The sequence below is a fragment of the Scyliorhinus canicula genome, chromosome 1 (assembly GCF_902713615.1).
Source record: "Scyliorhinus canicula chromosome 1, sScyCan1.1, whole genome shotgun sequence".
Lineage (NCBI taxonomy): Eukaryota > Metazoa > Chordata > Chondrichthyes > Carcharhiniformes > Scyliorhinidae > Scyliorhinus > Scyliorhinus canicula.
The window spans coordinates 237,095,401-237,116,310 of record NC_052146.1 but is presented as its reverse complement, the minus strand read 5'-3'; the positions used below and the strand labels follow the sequence as shown (position 1 = coordinate 237,116,310).

The 20,910-nt window shown below is 46.8% G+C and overlaps 1 protein-coding gene across 29 annotated transcripts in view; it reads right to left on the bottom strand.

Annotated features, from left to right (window-relative positions):
- LOC119972565 (girdin-like) overlaps nucleotides 1-20,910 on the bottom strand; it is a 649,171-nt gene that overhangs the window by 336,678 nt on the left and 291,583 nt on the right. For all 29 annotated transcript variants that reach the window (XM_038809673.1, XM_038809681.1, XM_038809689.1 and 26 more), the window contains exon 13: nucleotides 3,036-3,220. In XM_038809673.1, coding sequence (XP_038665601.1) covers nucleotides 3,036-3,220 — 185 coding nt within the window. The remainder of the gene's footprint in view (nucleotides 1-3,035; nucleotides 3,221-20,910) is intronic.

Genomic DNA, 20,910 nt, shown 5'->3' with positions numbered 1-20,910 from the left:
TTCAACCTTGATAAATGTGAAGTGATTAATTTTGGAAGGTCGAATTTGAATGCTGGGTTAAAGGGTTAAAAGCAGGATTCTTGAAAGTGTGGAGGAACAGAGAGATCTTGGGGTCCACGTACACAGATCCCTCAAAGTTGCCACCCAGGTTGATAGGGTTGTTGAGAAGGCATATGGTGTGTTGGCTTTCATTAACAGGGGGATTGAGTTTAAGAGCTGCAAGGTTTTGCTGCAGCTTTATAAAACTCGAGTTCGACCACACTTGGAATATTGTGTCCAGTTCTGGTCGCCTTATTATAGGAAGGATGTGGATGCTTTGGAGAGGGTACAGAGGAGATTTACCAGGATGCTGTCTGGACTGGAGGGCATGTCTTATGAAGAAAGGTGAGGGAGCTAGGGCTTTTCTCACTGGAGCGAAGAAGACAGAGAGGTGACTGGATAGAGGTGCACAAGGTGATGAGAGGCAAGGATAGAGTGGATAGCCAGAGACTTTTCCCTAGGGTGGAAATGGCTGTCACAAGGGGACATAATTTTAAGGTGATTGGAGGAAGGTATAAGGGAGATGTCAGAAGTAGGTTCTTTACACAGAGTGGTGGGTGTGTGGAATGCACTGCCAGCAGAGGTGGTGGAGTCAGAGTCTTTAGGGACATTTAAGCGGCTCTTAGACAAGCACATGGACAGCAGTAAATTGAAGGTGTGTAGGTTAGGTCAATCTTAGATTAGGATAAATGGTCGGCACTACATTGTGGGCTGAAGAGCCTGTACTATGCTGTACTGTTCTATGTTCTATTAAAAATAAGATCCAGATATAATGGGGAATAATGAGACTCATGTCCGGCAGCTGGCTTTTAATAAAGATGAATGTTACGTAATGCATTTTGTTAGGTGCAATTCAACACCTTTGCACTATGCAAGACTTGCCGAAGATTGAGGGTTATGTCAAAAGGTCCATGACCAATATCATGAGCTATTGAGAATCAAAGTGGGGTGTTAAAATGTATTGTTCAATCAATTAAGTTTAAAAGAAGAAATCTGAACCTTTCATGAACAAGCCCTTGGTCAGATTAAGCCCATCTGTTTGCAACCTTGATGTGACATTTAATCCCAAATTGAGCCTCCAACCTCATATTTGCACCATCATTATGGCCACCTATTTCTACCTCTGTAACTTTGTCCCTGTCTCAGCTCATCTGCTGCTCAAGTCCTCATTCATGCCTGATTATCACCAAACACAACTACTACAACACAAACCTGGCTGGTTTTACACATTCAACTCTCTATAAACATGAGGTAATTCAAAACTCTGCTGCCTATGCCGCAACTCACAGAAAGTCCTGTTCCGCCATCACGCCCATGCTTGCTGACCTATATTGTAGAATAGTGTTCAGTTTTGGTCCCCTACATGGTTGATATCATAGAGGTTCAGGCGATGGACATTCAAATGACTAGTTTAAGGGCCCTTAGTTAGTCAACAAAAATATATATTTTTAACAGTGCCTTTAAAGGCAATCAAGCATCCTGAGAGACTTCACAAGCATTATAAAACAAAAGTATGACACCAAACCACATCTTGAGATATTAGGTCAGACTACAAAAAGCTTGGTAATATTTAGAGTTTAAGGAGTGTTGAAAGGAGGAAAGTAAGGTAGAGAGGTGTAGGAAGTGGAGAGGTGTAGGGAGGGAATTTCAGAGCATTAAATCTAGCCAACTATCGGCACAGACACCAATGGTGGAGGAATGCAAAAATCCCATAGGCTTATGAAAATAGAGGAAATTACGTAAAAAGGAGATGGGCCTTGGAGTGATTTGAAAACAAGGACGAAAATTTTAATGTCAAAAATTTGCTTGGCCAGGAGATAATGCAGGTCAGCAAACATAGGGGTAATGGTGGAACAGGGCTTGCTGCAAGTTATGGCATTGGACGACATTTTTTGGATGTGTCAGAGGTGGGTTTTTTACGCAAAGAGTGGTGAGGCCGTGGAATGCCCTACCTGCAACAGTAGTGAACTCGCCAACATTGAGGGCATTTAAAAGTTTATTGGATAAGCATATGGATGATAAGGGCATAGTGTAGGTTAGATGGCCTTTAGTTTTTTTTTCCATGTCGGTGCAACATCGAGGGCCGAAGGGCCTGTACTGCGCTGTATCGTTCTATGTTCTAGGATGACTTCATGTTTACGGATGATTGACTGTGGGAAATCACCCAGCTGTGCGTTGGGAGTATAATGCTTGTGAAGTTGAGGTTAGAGATAACTATGACATGAATGAGAGCTTCAGCAGATGATGAGCTGAAACCGGGCAAACGTATAGAGTTAGAAATAAGTGTCCTTTAGTGATTGCACAAATGTGAGTTTGGGGGCTCATCATGGGATCCAATGTGAAATGAAATGAAAATCGCTTATTGTAACAAGTAGGCTTCAAATGAAGTTACTGTGGAAAAAACCCCGTCGCCACATTCCGGTGCCTGTTTGGGGAGGCTGGTACAGGAATTGAACCTGCGCTGCTGGCCTTGTTCTGCTTTACAAACCAGCTGTTTAGCCCACTGTGCTAAACCAGCCCCTGTAACACCTGGGGTGCAAACAGATTGGCTCAATCTCAGGTGTTGCCAGAGGAATGGAATTGATAGAAGGGGCAGAAAACAATGGCTTCAACCTTCCAAATATTTAATTGGAAGAATTTCTGCTCATGCAGATAGGCAGTCTGATAATTTAGCAACAGTAGAGGACTCACAAGAAGACAATGTCAGAAGTGCAGTTTTGTAGTTTGGCCTTGATGTCGCTTTTTAATTAGCCTGATAATATTTTCTTTTTTGGACATTTTCAGGAAACACACAAGAGCAGTGAGTTAGTGGGTATTGGGCTGAGTGTCAGGAAGAGGTTGCAGGGTTAGACAGATAGGTATGACAGCGTGTTGATGCGTGAGAGTTTAATTGTCTCAGGATGGAACTGGCTCCAAGTACCAGCTGTACTCTGCTGTTCTTTATGCATGTTCACTCTGTACTATTATAACACATTTGACAAGACAATTATTGACACCTTTTTTTTAAGTCTCTGGTTTTCCTTTTCTAGCTCCAAGATCTTAAAGTTACTGCCATCTGTAGAATCCATGACACTACGAAGTTCATCCACAGTTTTCATCAGAGCCTGGTTTTCTTTCTCCATTTTAAGCAAACGACTAGAAGTCAACTCATTCACTTCCTGGCCTAGAGACTTGTGTGGCCCTGCAAAAAAATTAAAAGCAAAATCAGGCTGAATGACTCATTAACATATCAATGAAGAATTATCAATAGTGTTTACAGCCACAGAACAGTAATTTTCTGTCTTCGTAATCTAATTTAGTTAATAAAATTTGATGTACTAGAAATCTATATCAGTCAAAAAAACTGAAAAACATTTGGGCCATGAATATTAAAACTTATAATGAGATATTGCAGTGTAGCTGAATATCATACAAATAATTTAAGTATCAGGCAAAGTATGTCTTATCCTTTACTTATCCAAAATGAGTACCTCCATCATTGGCAGAAAAGAGCGATTGACAGGAAACTTGCTTCAATTCTAAATCCAGGCACTAGGCACCAGTGCAAGTGCAGTCCAGCGGTAACTCTTTTAAGTTTTATTTTTATACCTCCCTGTTGCTTTCCCGTAATCATGTAGTTAAAATTGGGAACAAGGGAATCACTGGCATGAAATATGTCCTATCATAACGGCAGCACGGTGGCACAGTGGTTAGCACTGCTGCTTCACAGCGTCAGGGACACGAGTTCACTTCCGATCTCAGGTGACTGTGGAGTTTGCACGTTCTCCCAGTGTCTGCGTGGGTTTCTCCCGGGTGCTCCAGTTTCCTCCCACAGTCCAAAGATGTGCAGGATTGGCTATGCTAAATTGCCCCCAAGTGTCAAAAGATTAGGTGGGTTTTGAGGGCCACGAAGAATCCAGCACGAATTTGTAGAGTCAAAAGAAATAACTTTATTTACAATTACATACATACAGCAGCATACATTCACCACTGCTTCACTCCTCTAACTAGCACCACACTGGCCAGCTCTATTTTTTCAGGTGAAACTTCTAATGATTTCTTTGAGCACCTCATTGAGGGAATTCATACTCCGAATATCCAATAATCCCTAATCAATAGTATTCAGGCAGGTTAGAACATCACTTCAAACTACCCCCCGCCCCCCCCCGCCAAAATGTGATGAATCCACTGAAGACCCTGGCAAAAGAGGGTGTCGGACTCGTTTTACCACATAGAGACCAGAGAGAACATATAGTGCAGAAGGAGACAATTCGGCCCATCGAGTCTGCACCGACCCACTTAAGCCCTCACTTCCGCCCTTCCGGCTTAACGCAATAACCCATCCTAACCTTTTTGGACACTAAGGGCAATTTATCATGGGCAATCCACCAAACCTGCACGTCTTTGGACTGTAGAAGGAAACCGGAGCACCCGGAGGAAACCCACACAGACATGGGGAGAACGTACAGACAGTGACCCAGGGGGGAATCGAACCCGGGACCCTGGCGCTGTGAAGCCATAGTGCTATCCACTTGTGCTACCGTGCTGCCCTACAGGTCGGACATCATTCGTACGGGGCGCTGGATCGGGCGGGGCATAATCAGGCAGCGAACGGCTGTCCATCTGTGGGCTGTGGGACCGAGAACACCCCCTCGGAGGCGTCCCGTGTGTCCATCTCGGAGTTGGAGTCCATAACCTCCGTCATCTCGGCATCTGTTTCTCCACGGGGTTCTGCAACGACCCGAGCAGGCTTTGAGTGCGGCGCCAGAGGAAGATCACGAGGATGAAACTCTACTGTGTCTGAATCCAGTTGGCGCTACGGCTAGAGAAGTGATCTCCGGGGGCAGGGGATCTGTGGAAGAGGCGGCCTTCTGGAACGAACGTGGTCTAAATGCTTGTGTTGACTACGACCCTGAGCTTCCGCCTGCTAAGAGATCGGGCCCGTTCGGTGAAATATAATACCGGGGACCCACTTGGCACCACCAACAAAATTCCAAACAAACACCAGGTCACCAGGCGCAAACTGTCAGATCGGCCGATGCTGGGAAGGGCCATGACCCTGACGTTCCTGAGTTCGACGTATGTTACATTACGATGTATAACATCTATATTACTCTTTTTATCAAGCAGAGTTGTTGAAATATAGCCGTAGTCTACCAGTGATGAAAAAGTAATTTACTTATATGATACAACACTCTGATAACTAATAACTTCTCTCTAGCTTTCTCGCTTCTGTTCTCTCTGCAATCCTGACACACACTCCTGGAGGAAAGAGTGGGAAAACATTTATATATAAAGGACAACAAAGAACAAAGAAAAGTACAGCACAAGAACAGGCCCTTCAGCCCTCCAAGCCTGCGCCAACCATGCTGCCCATCTAAACTAAAATCTTGTACACTTCCGGGGTCCGTATCCCTCTATTCCCATCCTATTCATGTATTTGTCAAGATGCCCCTTAAACGTCACTATCGTCCCTGCTTCCACCACCTTCTCCGGCACCGAGTTCCAGGCACCCACTCCCCTCTGTGTAAAAAAACTTGCCTCGTACATCTCCTCTAAACCTTGTCCCTCGCATCTTAAACCTATTCCCCCTAGTAATCGACCCTTCTACCCTGGGTAAAAGCCTCTGACTATCCACACTGTCTATGCCCCTCATAATTTTGTAGACCTCTATCAGGTCGCCCCTCAACCTCCGTCGTTCCAGTGAGAACAAACCGAGTTTATTCAACCGCTCCTCATAGCTAATGCCCTCCATACAAGACAACATGCTGGTAAATCTCTTCGGCACCCTCTCTAAAGCCTCCACATCCTTCTGGTAATGTGGCAACCAGAAATGAACACTATGCTCCAAGTGTGGCCTAACTAAGGTTCTATACAACTGCAACATGACTTGCCAATTCTTATACTCAATGCCCCGGCCAATGAAGGCAAGCATGCCGTATGCCTTCTTGGCTACCTTCTCCATCTGTGTTGCCCCTTTCAGTGACCTGTGGACCTGTACACCTAGATCTCTCTGACTTTGAATACTCTTGAGGGTTCTACCATTCACTGTATATTCCCTACCTGCATTAGACCTTCCAAAATGCATTACCTCACATTTGTCCGGATTAAACTCCATCTGCCACTTCTCTGCCCAAGTCTCCAAACGATCTAAATCCTGCTGTATCCTCTGACAGTCCTCATCGCTATCTGCAATTTCACCAACCAGTTACATTTTCCTCCAAATCATTTATATACACTACGAACAGCAAAGGTCCCAGCACTGATCCCTGCGGAACACCACTAGTCACAGCCCTCCAATTAGAAAAGCAGCCTTCCATTGCTACTCTCTGCCTTCTATGACCTAGCCAGTTCTGTATAGGTCCTGATAGTGTGGCCATCTAGTGTTCAATTCCCTGTATTTGCTTAACATAGTCTGATCATGTATTACTACATAGAGATCACTACAGCATACTTTTGCACCAATGTCCGGGAAAACCATGCTGAGGCAGGGACAAAGTCCGCGGCCCATTAGAAATCCGGAAGACTGTTTCTTGAGGCCCAGTTTGCACTGCGCGCTCTGCCAATCCATTAGAAACTGGGTGTACGGAGCAGTGTGAATATGTCGTATACCGTTCATCTTCATGAACCCCACAAATTCCTCTCTTGCGAAAGGAGTGCCTTTGTCCGTGATGAGCACCTCGGGAAGGCCATGCGTGCTTAAAGACAAATGCACCTTCTTGATTGTTGCGCGGGACGTTCAGCCTACCATCCTATGCACCTCCAGCCATTTTCATTGGGCATCGATCAATAAAAGGAACATGGATCCATGAAAAGGACCAGCGAAATCCACATGCAAGCATGCCGAAGGCCATCCTGGTCATTCCCAGTGATGCAGAGGTGTGGCCGGCGGAGGCTTCTGATCCTCTTGGCAAACGGAGCAGTGTTGGGCCATCTTCTTGATGTCGGCATCGAGGCCTGGCCACCAGACTTAACTCCAGGCCAACATCTTCATTTTGGTCATGCCTGGATGACCACTGTGGAGTCCTTTAGTATCAGCTCCTGCCCTTTATCCGGGACGACCACACAGGTCCTCACAAGAGGATACCGTCTTCCATGCTAATTCCTGACAGCTTGGAGGAAAATGCCCGCAACTTGTCTGGGAACCATCTATGCTGCCCACCATACAGAACTATGTGCCGAACCTTCGATATGAACGGATCTGTCTGGGTCCCTCATGGATCCGCGATGTCGTGATAGGTAAAAAGTCCATTAAAATGAGGGTTGCAACCACTCCCATCTGTCATGGGAGTCGACATGGGGCTGGTCGACAAAGGCAATCGGCTCAGTGCATCGGCATTCGCTATCTGGGTCCCTGGATTATGCTCTAAAGAATATTGCAGGCAGCGAGCAGAAAAGCCCAGCACTGGATCCGCACGGAAGCAATGGGCGGAATGGGCTTATCCTCTCTGAAAAGTCACAGCAGAGGCTTATGATCAGTCACGATAGCGAAGTGGCGGCCATACACATACTGGTGGAAGCGTTTCACCGCAAAGATCACCATCAAGGCCTCCTTTTCAATCTGCGCGTACTCCTTTTCCGTGACAGTCGACGTGCGGGAGGCAAAAGCTATCGGCCACTCAGTTCCGTTCTCTATTTTCTGGGGTAGGATGGCCTCAATACCACATGGGATGCATCACACGTGATGAGCAAAGGCTTTGCAGGATCATAGTGGGTTAGGAACCCGTATGACGACAATTGTTGCTTCACCCGCCGAAATGCGGTTTCTTGCGGCTGGCCCCAAACCCAGGCGGGATTTTTCTTCAACAGAAGTTGCAACGAGGCCAGCATGGTAGGCAGATTGGGGAGAAACTTCCCGTAGTAGTTTACGAGGCCAAGAAAAAAATGAAGATGCGAAGCATCAGTCGGGGAGGGGGCCTGTTGAACTGCGCGCATCTTCTCTGCGACGGGGTGCAAACCTTCGTGGTCCACCCAATAACCTAGGTAGATCACTTCCTTTGCCTGAACGACATAAACGGACTCCAGCCTCTCAGAAGCGTTTAAGGACAGCCTCCAAATTATACGAATGTTCCTGCTCCGACGTCCCCGTGATCACAACGTCGTCTTAAGTAAATAGCGACACGTGGTAAATCTCTCAGGATTCTCTCCATTGTGTTGAAAGGTAGCGCAGGCAGAGGGCATTCCAAAGGGCAAACGTATATACTGATACAGGCCTGTGTGTATTGATAGTTACAAATGGCCGTGAGGCAGAGTCCAACTCCAGCTGCAGGTAGGCGTGACTCATATCCAAATTCGTGAATCAGAGTCCGCCTGCAAGCTTCGCGTAGAGATCTTCTATGTGAGGCATTGGATATCGATCAAGCCGGGAAGCCGTATTCACTGTAAGTTTATAGTCGCCGCACAAACGAACCGTGGCATCTGGCTTTATTACCAGTACAACTGGCACTGCCCAGTCGGCGAAACGGATGGGCCTGATAATACCCAGGGACTCCAAACAACTGAGCTCCGCTTCTACTTTTTCAAGCAAGGTGTAAGGCACTGGGCGTGCCCATAAATAGCGGAGCGTGACTTCTGGGTTAACCTGAATACGGGCTATGGCCCCTTTTATCTTCCCCAAACCTGGCTGAAATACTTCTGGGTATCGTCTTAGTACCTCAATCAAACCTCCAGAACCCGTTTGAAGAATGTGCTGCCATTGCAGCCGCAAATGGCACAACCAGTCCCAACCCAACCATAAGCAGGAAACACCCCTCCTGATATTCATAAGCAACTGGGGTCATCGTAGTTCCAACAATGTCCAATGGTTCCCCCATATAAGTGGCCAACCTAGTCAATGGAAGGGTCTGTATACCCTGCTTGATGTGGTCGAATGTCTTCTGCCAATCATGGAGACCACTGCGCCAGTGGTCCATCGGCTCCATCTCAAGCGGGTGACCATTGACCCGTACCTCACCTTAATGGGGGCCACTTGGGCGTTGCCACACAATGCAGATTCAGGCAGTGGTCCTCTGTCTCCACATCCTCAGGAGTAGTACCCGCAGGTTCATCCAAATGGAAAGTACAGCCCTGGGTTGGCCCCAGTTTCTGGCGGAACAACGGCATATCTAACACTCCCAGGACCAGTTTCCGCGACGGGACCTGCGCCCACAAGTCCTAGATTGACATGGTCCCTCGTCCATCGGTTTTGGAGAAGGCTCCATTCGGGGAGGAACGCCAGTGGCCACTGTCGTCGATCCGGACGCAGCCCCGCCCAAGGTACAGCAGGGGTGCGGGGAGACGCGTTTGGACAGGAGTTGTGCCCCAAGGTGTGCATCTCCATTCCCTGCAGCCCCTGCATTCTCCGTTCTGCACTCTCTCAGGACAACACTATCTGGATGGTCTGTTGAAAAGTCAAGATCGCCTCGGCTAAAAACTTCCTCGGGGTGGCTGTGTTGTTGATGCCGCAAACCAAATGATCTCTTAATATTTCTGACAATGTCTCACCACAGTCACAGTACTTCGCAATCCTGCTTAGCCTGGATAAAAATTCAGCAAGGAACTCTCCGGGGGTCCTCTCTGCAGTATGAAAACAGTAACGCTGGACTATCAGTTTTCAGTGATGTTATTCACGCAGAAGTAGTACGCATCCCTTGTGCGTACTGGTTCCAACTTTCTGGCGTAGCATCAAAGACATCCAACGTCCATAAAGAGGCATGGTGCAACAGAAAAAGAAACTTCCAACCGGTATCCAACAAATGTCCAAGGAGGTGGCTTTAGCAGCGTTGACAGCTATCCAATTTTAACTCTCGTCACCAGTTTTTTGAGGGCCACGAAGAATACAGCACACGTTTGTAGAGTCAAAAGAAATAACTTTATTTACAATTACATATATACAGTAGTAGTACTTCCAAACTGCTTCACTCCTCTGGCTGGTACCACACTGGCCAGCCCTATTTATGCAGGTGAAACTGCTAATGATTTCTCCACCCTCCTCATTGGGGGAGCTCATACTCAGGATACCCAATCGTCACCAGCCAATAGTGTTCAGGCAAGTTATAACATATAAGTGGGATTAAAGGGATAGGACAGGGGATTAGGCCTAGGTAGGATTTGGAGTGTCGGTACAAACTCGAGGGACCAAATGGCCTCCTTCTGTACTGTAGGGATTCTATGATTCTCTCATCCAATGTGTCATGATTTGACATTACAATCAACTGCACTATTGCAATCATTATTTCCTTTAAATCATAATAATGATGCACAATTAATGTAAAGCCAAACTATTGCAAATGCTGAAAATCAAGTAAAATATTCAATGCTGAAGATACTAAGCAAGCCAGGCAGCATCTGTGGAGAGTGAAACAGAGTTAGCATTCAGGTCGATAAACCTTTTCCAAAACTGGAAAAAGTTAAAAAGTTAGAAAAGTGTGAGGTTTTAACAAAATACAAAATGGAGGAAAGTGGGACTGAACAAAAGGGGATGTGGACAGAAGGATTTGATGTATTATTGTAACATGTATTAGTATACTGTGAAAAGTATTGTTTCTTGCATGCATACCATACCTAGGGAACAGTAAGAAGTCTTACAACACCAGGTTAAAGTCCACCATGTTTGTTTCAAACACTAGCTTTCGGAGCACTGCTCCTTCATTCACCTGAGGAAGGAGCAGTGCTCCGAAAGCTAGTGTTTGAAACAAACATGTTGGACTTCAACCTGGTGTTTTAAGACTTCTTACTGTGCTCACCCCAGTCCAACGCCGGCATCTCCACATCATGGATACCTAGGGAAGGAAGGAAAGACTACAGAATATAATGTTACAGTCATAACTAGGGTGTAGAGAAAAGATCAACTTAATACGAGGTAAGTCCATTCAAAAGTCTGATGGCAGCGGGGGAGAAGCTGTTCTCGAGTCGGTTGGTACGGGACCTCAAACTTTTCTATCTTTTTCTCTCGGAAGGTGGAAGAGAGTATGTCCGGGGTGCGTGGGGTTCTTAATTATATTGGTTGCCTTTCCGAGGCAGCGGGAATTATAAACAGAGTCAATGGATGGGAGGCTGGTTTGCCTGATGGACTGGGCTATATTCACAACCTTTTGTAGTTTCCTGCGGTCTTGGACACAGCAGGAACCATAACAAGCTGTGATACAACCAGAAAGAATGCTTTCAATGATGCATCTGTAAAAGTTGATGAGAGTCACAGATGACATGCCAAATTTTCTCAGTCTTCTGAGAAAGTAGAGTCATTGGTGGGCTTTCTTTTTTTTAGAAAATATTTTATTGAAGCATTTGTAATTTTCACAGTTTAACACATTAACATAACTTAAACAACCGCATGGGCCGACACACGCAAAAAACCTAAAAACAATGTCCCCTACTGCCCACGCCCTAATTACCTGTATACTGAGTTCCCTGTCCTTATCTAACGCTGCCAAGCCTCCTATTTTCTTCTCCTCCCCCCCCCCCCCCCCCCCACTGCTGACATTCAATTTTCTTTGAAGAAGTCGATGAACGGTTGTCATCTCTGGGCGAACCCCTGAGTTGATCCTCTCAAGGCAAACATGATTTTGTCCAGGCTGAGAAACCCTGCCATATCGCTGACCCACACACCTGACTTCAGGGGCTCAGAGTCCCTCCATCCCAGCAAAATCCGTCTCCGGGCAACCAGCGAGGAGAAGGTCAGGACATTGGCCTCCCTCCACCTCTTGGCCCCTGGATCATCCGATACCCCAAATATTGCCAGTTCTGAAACTCAGAGTTACCCTCCCTTCCAGGAGATCTGACATAACGTCCGCAAATCCCTGCCAGAATCCCCTCAACTTCAAACATGCCCAGAACATATGTACATGATTAGACGGGCTATCCCCACACCGCCCACATCTATCCTCCACCTCGTCAAAGAACCTGCTCATCTGGGCTACCGTCATGTGGGCCCTGTGGACCACCTTGAACTGGATCAGGCCAAGTCTGGCACAGGACGAGGATGAATAACTCTCTTCAAGGCTTTTTCCCACTTTGCCATTTTCAGATCTCGTCCCAGCTCCTCTTCCCACTTCCGCTTCACCTCCCTGATTGAGGCCCTCCCCCACTCCAACTCCTTGTATATCTCCAAAATCCTCCCCTCTCCAACCCCAGCTTTTGACATCACCTTATCCTGTAGTTCCCTCAGGCGGAGGCGTGGAAAGCTAGGAACCTGCGTTCGTACAAAGTCCCGGACCTGAAGGACCCATTCCCGCACTGTAGCTGAAACTCCTCCTTTAGTGCCTTCAAGATCCGAAAGCCCTCCTGGATAAATAAACCCCCAAATCTCTCAATCTCCGCCTGCTGCCACCTCCTGAAGCCCCCATCCAGCCTCCCCGGGACAAACCGGTGATTGTTACATAGATAGAATTTACAGTGCAGAAGGAGGCCATTCGGCCCATCGAGTCTGCACCGGCTCTTGGAAAGAGCACCCTACCCAAGGTCAACACCTCCACCCTATTCCCATAACCCAGTAACCCCACCCAACACTAAGGGCAATTTTGGACACTCAGGGCAATTTATCATGGCCAATCCACCTAACCTGCACATCTTTGGACTGTGGGAGGAAACCGGAGCACCCGGAGGAAACCCACGCACACACGGGGAGGATGTGCAGACTCCGCACAGACAGTGAACCAAGCCGGAATCGAACCTGGGACCCTGGAGCTGTGAAGCAATTCTGCTATCCACAATGCTACCGTGCTGCCCTGCAAATCGGAGATCACACTGACGCCCCCTCCAATCCCATGTGCTGCCTCCATTGCCCCCATACCCTTAGGGCTGCCACCGCCACAGGGCTTGTAGCGTACCAAGCCGTTGAGAATGGCAGGGGTGCCGTTAGTAAAGTCTCCAAACTCATACCCTTGTAGGATGCCGCTTCCACTTGATCCCAGGCCGACCCCTCGCCCACTACCCATTTCCTGACCACCGATATGTTGGCCGCCCAGTAACAATTAATAAAGCTCGGGAGGGCCAGGCTTCCCTCCCCACGGCCCTGCTCCAGGATGCCCTCATTACTCTCGGGGTTTTCCCTGCCCACATAAAACCTGTAATCGCCACGTTTATTTTTCTAAAAAAAGCCTTTGGGACAAAATTCGGAAGGCATTGAAAAAAGAAAAGCAGTCTTGGGAGGACTGCCACCTTCCCCGTCTGGACCCTTCCTGCTTCAGAGGGAGCATGTCCCATCTGCGAAAATCCCTTTTCATTTGGTCGACTGCTTTGCCCAGATTTAACTTGTGGAGCTGCCCCCCTCTTTAGCCACTTGAATCCCTAAATATCTAAAACTCCCCAGCACCACTTTAAAAGGTAACTACCTCAGTCTCCTTTCCTGCCCACGTGCCTGGATCATAAACATCTCACTCTTTCCCATATTCAACTTGTTGCCTGAAAATTGCCCACATTCTCCAGTACCTTCATGATTTTGGTCATCCCCCCCCACCGGGTCTGTAACATAAAGCAGCAAGTCATCCACATAGAGAGAAGCCCTGTGCTCCAACCCCCTTCTCTCCCCCCCCCCCCCCCCCTCACTATCCCCCGCCATGCACTCGACGCTCTCAGGGCCATTGCTAAAGGCTCTTATGGCCAGGGCAAACAGTAAAGGGGAGAGCAGGCATCCCTGCCTTGTCCCTCTCCCGAGATTAAAATATTCTGACCTGGTTCGGTTGGTTCTCACATTTGCCACTGGGGCCTGATATAAGAGCCGGACCCAGTCCACAAACCCCTGCCCGAACCCAAACCTACCTAAAATGTCCCATAAGTATGTCCACTCCACCCGGTCGAAATCCTTCTCCGCGTCCATGGCTACTACCATCTCAGCCTCCCGCCCCTCAGCTGGCATCATTATAACATTAACAAGCTGTCTAATATTGGACGTCAGGTGCTTCCTCTTCACAAATCCCGTCTGATCATCACCTATTACCTCTGGGACACAGTCTTCTATTCTGGTGGCCAAAATCTTTGCAGTAATTTAGAATCTACATTTAAAAGGGAAATTGGTCTGTACAATCCACAGCTCTCCGGGTCCTTGTCTCGCTTCAGGATGAGAGAGATTGATGCCTCTGATAGCGTTGGGGAAAGCACTCCCAACTCCTTGAATTAATTGAAAGCCTTAACAAATAACAGCGGTCCCACTAGCCCCAAAAACTTTTTATAAAATTCCACTCGGAATCCGTTAGGTCCCAGGACCTTACCTGATTGCATTGCCCCCAATCCGTCTATCATTTCACCGAGACCAATTGGGCCCCCCAAGATTTCCATCAGCTCCTCATCTACCTTCGGGAAATCTAGCCTCTCCAGGAATTGGTTCACTCCCTCCTCCCCCGCAGGGGGTTTCGAATCATATAAACGACTATAGAATTCACGAAACAAGTCGTTAACTGCCCCCAGGTCCAAAATATAGTTTCCGGTCCTCGTAGGTCACCCAAAGACAGGCCGGGTAGAGCAGTCCAAATTTTATTCCCTTTGCATACAGGGCCGCTTTAATTTTATTAAAACTCGCCCTCCTCCTTGCAAGCTCTGCTCTCAAGCCTTGGTAAACCTGGATTCCGTTTTGTCTGCCTAGCCCATCTCATGATGCGTTCTTTGTCCAGGAATCGATGCAGCCTCACCACCATCACCCTCAGGGGCTCACGACCCTGGGCTTGCGCATAAGTGCCCTGTGGGCCCGGTCCACCTCCAATGGCCTGTTGAACGCCTCTGCCCCTCATTTTCTCAAACATCTTCACAACATACGCACCGGCATCCGATCCTTCCTTTCCCTCTGGCAGACCGGCGATCCAAACATTTACCTGCGTTAACGATTCTCCAGGTCTTCTACCTTTTCCAGCCGATCCTGTAAAATACCATCGCAGTGGACTGCTCTTCTTGTTCCGTCGCCTGCTCCTGTAGCTTTTGGCACAACTGTCCCTGGGCCGTCACTGTCACCTCCATCCATTCGAGAGCCTCCTTAAATCGAGGCTACCACCTTGGTCAGGTCCTCCGCACACTCCTTACGGTGCCAGGTGAACGTCTCATCCAGATATGTAACCAACTGATCCATCGGCCATTGAGCCGGCGGGATCGGACCTCGCTTCTCTGCCATTGCAGCCACCAAGCTCAGATCCTCACTTCCAACCAGCTTTTGATTCCTTCTTTTGCGATTACTTTTTGAGCGTAGTTCCATTGGATAGGTGTCACCTTCTCCTCCTCTCACTTTTCTCCACTTATATTAGAAAAGATTTCCCTGAAAATCCAGCTTAAAAGCCGTTTAAAAAAAACACCAAGAGTGGGAGCTGCTAAATGTGCAACTGCTCACAGCATAGTAGACACCGGAAGTCGTTGGTGGGCTTTCTTAACTATAGTGTCGGCATGGGGAGACCAGGACAAGTTGTTGGTAATCTGGACACCTAAAAATTTGAAGCTCTCGACCCTTTCTACTTCGTTCCCATTGATGTAGATAGGGCATGTTCTACGCTTCCTGAAGTCAATGACCATCTCCTCCATTTTGTTCACATTGAGGGAGAGATTATTGTCGTTGTATCAGTTCACCAGATTCTCTATCTCATTCCTGTAATCTGTCTCATCATTTTTTGACATCCGACCCACTACGGTGGTGTCATCAGCAAATTTGAAAATGGAGTTGGAGGGGAATTTAGCCACACAGTCATAGGTGTACAAAGAGTATAGTGGAGGGCCGAGGACACAGCCTTGTGGGGTACCGGTGTTGAGGAATATAGTGGAGGAGGTGTTGTTGCCTATCCTTACTGATTATGGTCTGTGGTTAAGGAAGTTCAGGATCCAGTCGCAGAGGGAGGAGTCGAGGCCCAGACCACAGAGTTTGGAGATGAGTTTCACAGGAATAATAGTGTTGAAGGCTGAGCTGTAGTCAATAAATAGGAGTCTGACATAGGTGTCTTTGTTATCTAGGTGTTCCAGTGTTGAGTGCAGGGCCAGGGAGATGGCGTCTGCTGTGGACCTGTTGCAGCGGTAGGCAAACTGTAGCGTATCAAGGCAATCCGGGAGGCTGGAGTTGATTTGTGCCATGCCTAACCTTTCAAAGCACTTAATAATGATGGATGTCAGAGCCACTGGACGATAATCATTAAGGCACGCTGCTTGGCTTTTCTTTGGTACGGGCATGATGGTCGTCTTCTTGAAGCTGATAGGGACCTCAGATTGTTGTAGAGAGGTTCAAGATGTATGCGAATACCCCCGCCAGCTGATCCGCGCAAGACCTCTGTGCTCGTCCGGGTACCCCATCCGGGCCAGTGGCTTTCCGTGGGATGACCTTTGAGAAGGCTGCTCTGACATCTGCAATGGTGACCTCAGATAAAAGTTCATCTGAGGCTTCCAGGGTGGAGGCATGCTCTCACATGACCTCTTGCTCAAAGCAGGAATAGAACGCGTTGAGCTCATCAGGGAGGAATGCGTTGGAGCTGGCAATTTTACATGCCTTCATCTTGTAGCCCATTATGTCTTGCAGCCCTTGCCATTGTCGGCGGGGGTCCGTGTGGCTAAACAGGGACTCGAGCTTGGTCCGGTACTGTCTTTTGGCATCTTTGATAGATTTCCTCAGATCATATCTGGCTTTCTTGTCTCGGTCAGGGTTGCCTGACTTAAACGCCTCAGACCTAGACTTCAGCAAGCAGTGGATACCCCTGTTCATCCAGGGTTTCTGGTTGGGAAACATGCGGATTTGCTTCTTTGGCACACAGTCTTCTACACACTTACTAATGAAGTCAGTTACTGTAGTGGCGTACATGTTCAGGCTGGTCGCAGAGCTTTTAAATACTTACCAGTCCACTGACTCTCAGCAGTCCCGTAGGAGATCATCCGATTCCTCAGACCAACATTTCACAACTTTCTTTGACGGATTCTCCCGCTTCAGTTTTTGCTTGCAAGCCAGGAGCAGGAGCACAGCCTTGTGGTCAGATTTGCCAAAGTGTGGGCGGGCGACAGAGTGGTACGCATGTTTGATATTTGTGTAGCAGTGGTCCAGGATGTTTGGACCTCCAGTGCAACAGGTGACATGTTGATGGTAACTTGGTAGTACATCCTTGGGTTTGGCCTGATTGAAGCCCCATGCCATGATAAACAAGGCCTTGGGATGTTTCGTTTCAAGGCCTTTTGTGGTGGTGCATATTTCGTCCAGCGCAATTTTCACGTCCGCATGGGGTGGGATGTAAACTGCCATCAGGATAACGGAGCTGAACTCCCGCGGAAGGTGGTAGGGGTGGCATTTTAGCGTCAGGTATTCTAGGTCCGGGGAGCAGTGTTGCCAAATCTAGGCACCAGGAGATGTTGATTAGGAGGCAGACCCCACCTCCCCTAGCCTTACCCGAGGCCCTCTGGTTATAGGGCACAGTCCGGTGAAGCAGAAGTGAGCCATGTCTCCGTGAAACAGAGCGCACAGCAGTCCCTCTGTTCTCTTTGAAAAGTGAGTCTGGCTTTTAGGAAGGAACCCATTGATATTTCAAGAGGATGGGAAAGGAGGCAAGTGCAGAAATGCAAGGAATACAACACACATCGTCAAGGGCTCTGCCAACCACAACAGAAAGCAGGAGATATTAAGTGACAAAAGGGATAATGGCATAAGTCAAAAGGAGGTGGTAATGGGACAAGAAACAAAAGATATGTATAGAGGAGGTGGAAAATATAATATAACCACCAAAATCTGCCATCTGAAATAAAATCGGAGCCGAGATTATGGTCTGGAACTGTTGGACTCAACACGGACTCCAAAAGACTGTAAAGTACCTGATAAAAAAAGATGAAGTGCTGCTCATCTAGCTAATCTTTCTGCACTCCCTGGAATGCATTCACATCTTTCCGAAATTGTGGCACCCAGGACTGGATAAAACTTTCCAGCTAACACAAAACTAGTATCTTATACTATGTAATCAAAGATGTATTTTGAAAAATATTTTCGGAAATATGGTGGTATTCGGTAAAAAAAAAAAGCCGTGTGCTCAAGTGTGGATTAATTATACTGGGGGGAGTTAATAGAGTCATAGAGAAACTGCGGTCGGCGCAGAGGCGGAGAATTCATTTCACACCATTATCGGGCCTGGCGATTCTCTGGGCCCCGAAAATCAGCGTGAGCGCGGAGTACGCCGTGCTGCCGGGGGCCATTGCCAGAGGCCCGCCCATCAAACCTCCACCCCCTACCGGCCGAGTTCCCGATGGCGTAGAACTAACCACCTATTGCCGGTCAGGATACTGGCATTGCCTGGTCGAGGGCGGAGGATTGGAGGTCAGGGGGGCCTTAAACGCGGTTGGAGATTAAATCTGTGCGGTTTCAGGCTCGTGCGCGCGGCCGATCGGGGGGTTTCTTTTCTCTGTGTGGCTCCACGGTCCGAGTCCGCCGTGGAGCTCAGCGCGATCGCTGGAGGCCACCGGCGTGCACATGCATGGACTCCAAACCCTAAGTGCGGGGGTCCGTATCCGCAGCAAAAGAGATTCACTCCATGTCCCTGCTAGCCTCCTGCAGGGCATTGAATTTGTTCAACTTTTTGTAAGGAATTTCTGGTGTAAAACCCCACTGTTTTTACGCCGGCTTGGGGACATAGTCTCATTTTGTAGCCTCATTTTGGGAGAATCCAGCCCATTTTGTCCGTGAGAACTGAGAGATAAAAAAGTAAAGGTGTTAGGTTCATGCATTTGAGAGGTTATGGTATGTCTGCGTTTCAAGTAAATAGGTTGAATATGAAATTTGTATTATATGTTGAGTGGAGATCTGCCTTTACAGCTGTCGAATTTCAATGGGCGAGGTTAGAAGAAATAAGGAACTTTTGCAACTTACAGTGGTTTCATAAGTAATTAGGGGAAAATATATTAAATTTTACTGATACAAAAGTAGCCTTTATCAGTCAGGGCATTGAGTATAGAAGTTGGGAAGTTATGTTGCAGTTGTACAGGACGTTGGTGAGGCCGCACTTGGAGTATTGTGTTCAGTTTTGGTCGCCTTACTATAGATAGGAAAGGTGTTATTAAACTGGAGAGAGTGCAGAAGAGATTGACAAGGATGTTGCCAGGACTCGAGCGACTGAGTTATAGGGAGAGATTGGACAGCTAGGACTTTCTTTCTTTGGAGCGTAGGCAACTGAGAGGTGATCTTTTTTGAGGTGCATAAGTCGAGAACTAGGGGGCATAAGTTTAAGTTAAGAGGGAAAATAATTCATGGGAACCCGAGGAGCAACCTTTTTGACACAGAGGATGTGACATATGTGGAATAAGCTGCTAGAGGAAGTGATTGAGGAAGGGACACTGACAACATTTTAAAGGCATTTAATACATGGATAGGAGGTTTAGAGGAATATGGGCCAAATGCAGGCAAACGGGGTCGGCTTAGATGGGCTTTTTTGTGGGCACTGTCCAGTTTGGGCCGAAGGGCCTGTCTCCGTGCTGTAGATCTATGATCCTAAGTGGAGGCAATAGGAAAACATAAAATATATTTATATTTGGAGAAGTTAAGTTCAAAGTGTTTGAGAACAATGGAAATTGAGGTGAAAGAGAACAAAATATATTTAAGGAAAGATGTTTAACTGCGCAGAGGAATATCCTGAAGACTACACCTGTGTGCTGAGGAGGTGCAAATATTTTGAATTTCAAGCAGTCACCCAATTACAAGGACAATAAATATTTGTTTTCAGAAAGCAGTTTGGTTTTGAACGTTCATTTTGGATTTCCAAATCTTAGTGGAAGTGTTATTAAAGTTTTGGGTAATATTACTAGATTTTTATGGTTACAAAAATTTATAAGGGAGTTATTGAGTTGGTAATTTACTTCTGTATTTTTGACCAAGCGGATTTTGTGTGTGTGCGTGCGTGTGTGTGGTGGGGGTGGGCGGTGCTGTTCTGAGAGAGTACTTTAACTGTGTAATTTTAAATTATATGCTTCAGTTTTCATTTTATTGTTTTGATAAATCTTTTAAGTTTTAAAATTGTTAAGTTTCTGAACATTCTATATTTAGCCTGGTTCTCAATTGGTTTTTCTACTGGACATCTGTCATAAGCCTATTTTTTTCCTCCTCATCTTAATTTCTATTTTTTTTGTCATGCAAGGAGTTCTGGATTTGTTTGCCCCACCTTTCCCTTTCAATGGAATACATTGTACCTGTGCCTGAACTCTCTTCTTTGAAAGTAGCCCTCGTTCAGCTACTGACTTTCCAGTCAACCATTTACTCAATTTTATATGGCCCAGATCCGTTCTTACCCCACTGAAGCTGGCTTTCTCCCAGTTAATAATTCTTACCCTGGATCGTTCTTGGTCCTTTTCTAGTCAACCTAAACCTAATGATACGACGCTCACTGTAGCGTAAATGTTCTCTTACTAACACTTGATCAACTTGGGCCAATTCATTCCCAAGAACCAGGCCTAGCAATGCCTCCTTTCTCATTGGTCTGTAAAAATACCATAGAAACCTTTCCTGAATACACTCTAGGAACTCTTGCTTCTCTCTGCCCTTTACATTACCAATATCCCAGTTTATATTTAGGTCATTAAAGTCCCCCATTATAATTACTCTATAATTTTTGCATCTTTATAATTTCCTTGCAGATTTGTTCCTCCACATCCTTTCTGCCAGTTGTGGTCTCTGGACTACACCAAGTAATGTAATTTTACCCTGTTTGTTCTTTGGATCAAGCCAAATAGATGATGTTCTTAATCCCTCTGGGACATCCTCCAGCATGGCAATGTGCTCCTAAATCAATACTGCCACTCCTCTCCCTTTTCTTCCTTCCCTTCTTTCTTGAACACCTTGTATCCAGGAATATCCTTGTTCCTTTGAGCCAGGTCTTTGTTATAGCCACAGCATCATGTTTCCACATGTCACTATGCATCTGTCACTTACCAATCCTATTAAGCGCACTCTGCATTCACATACGTACATGGTAATCATGATTTAGATAGAATTAC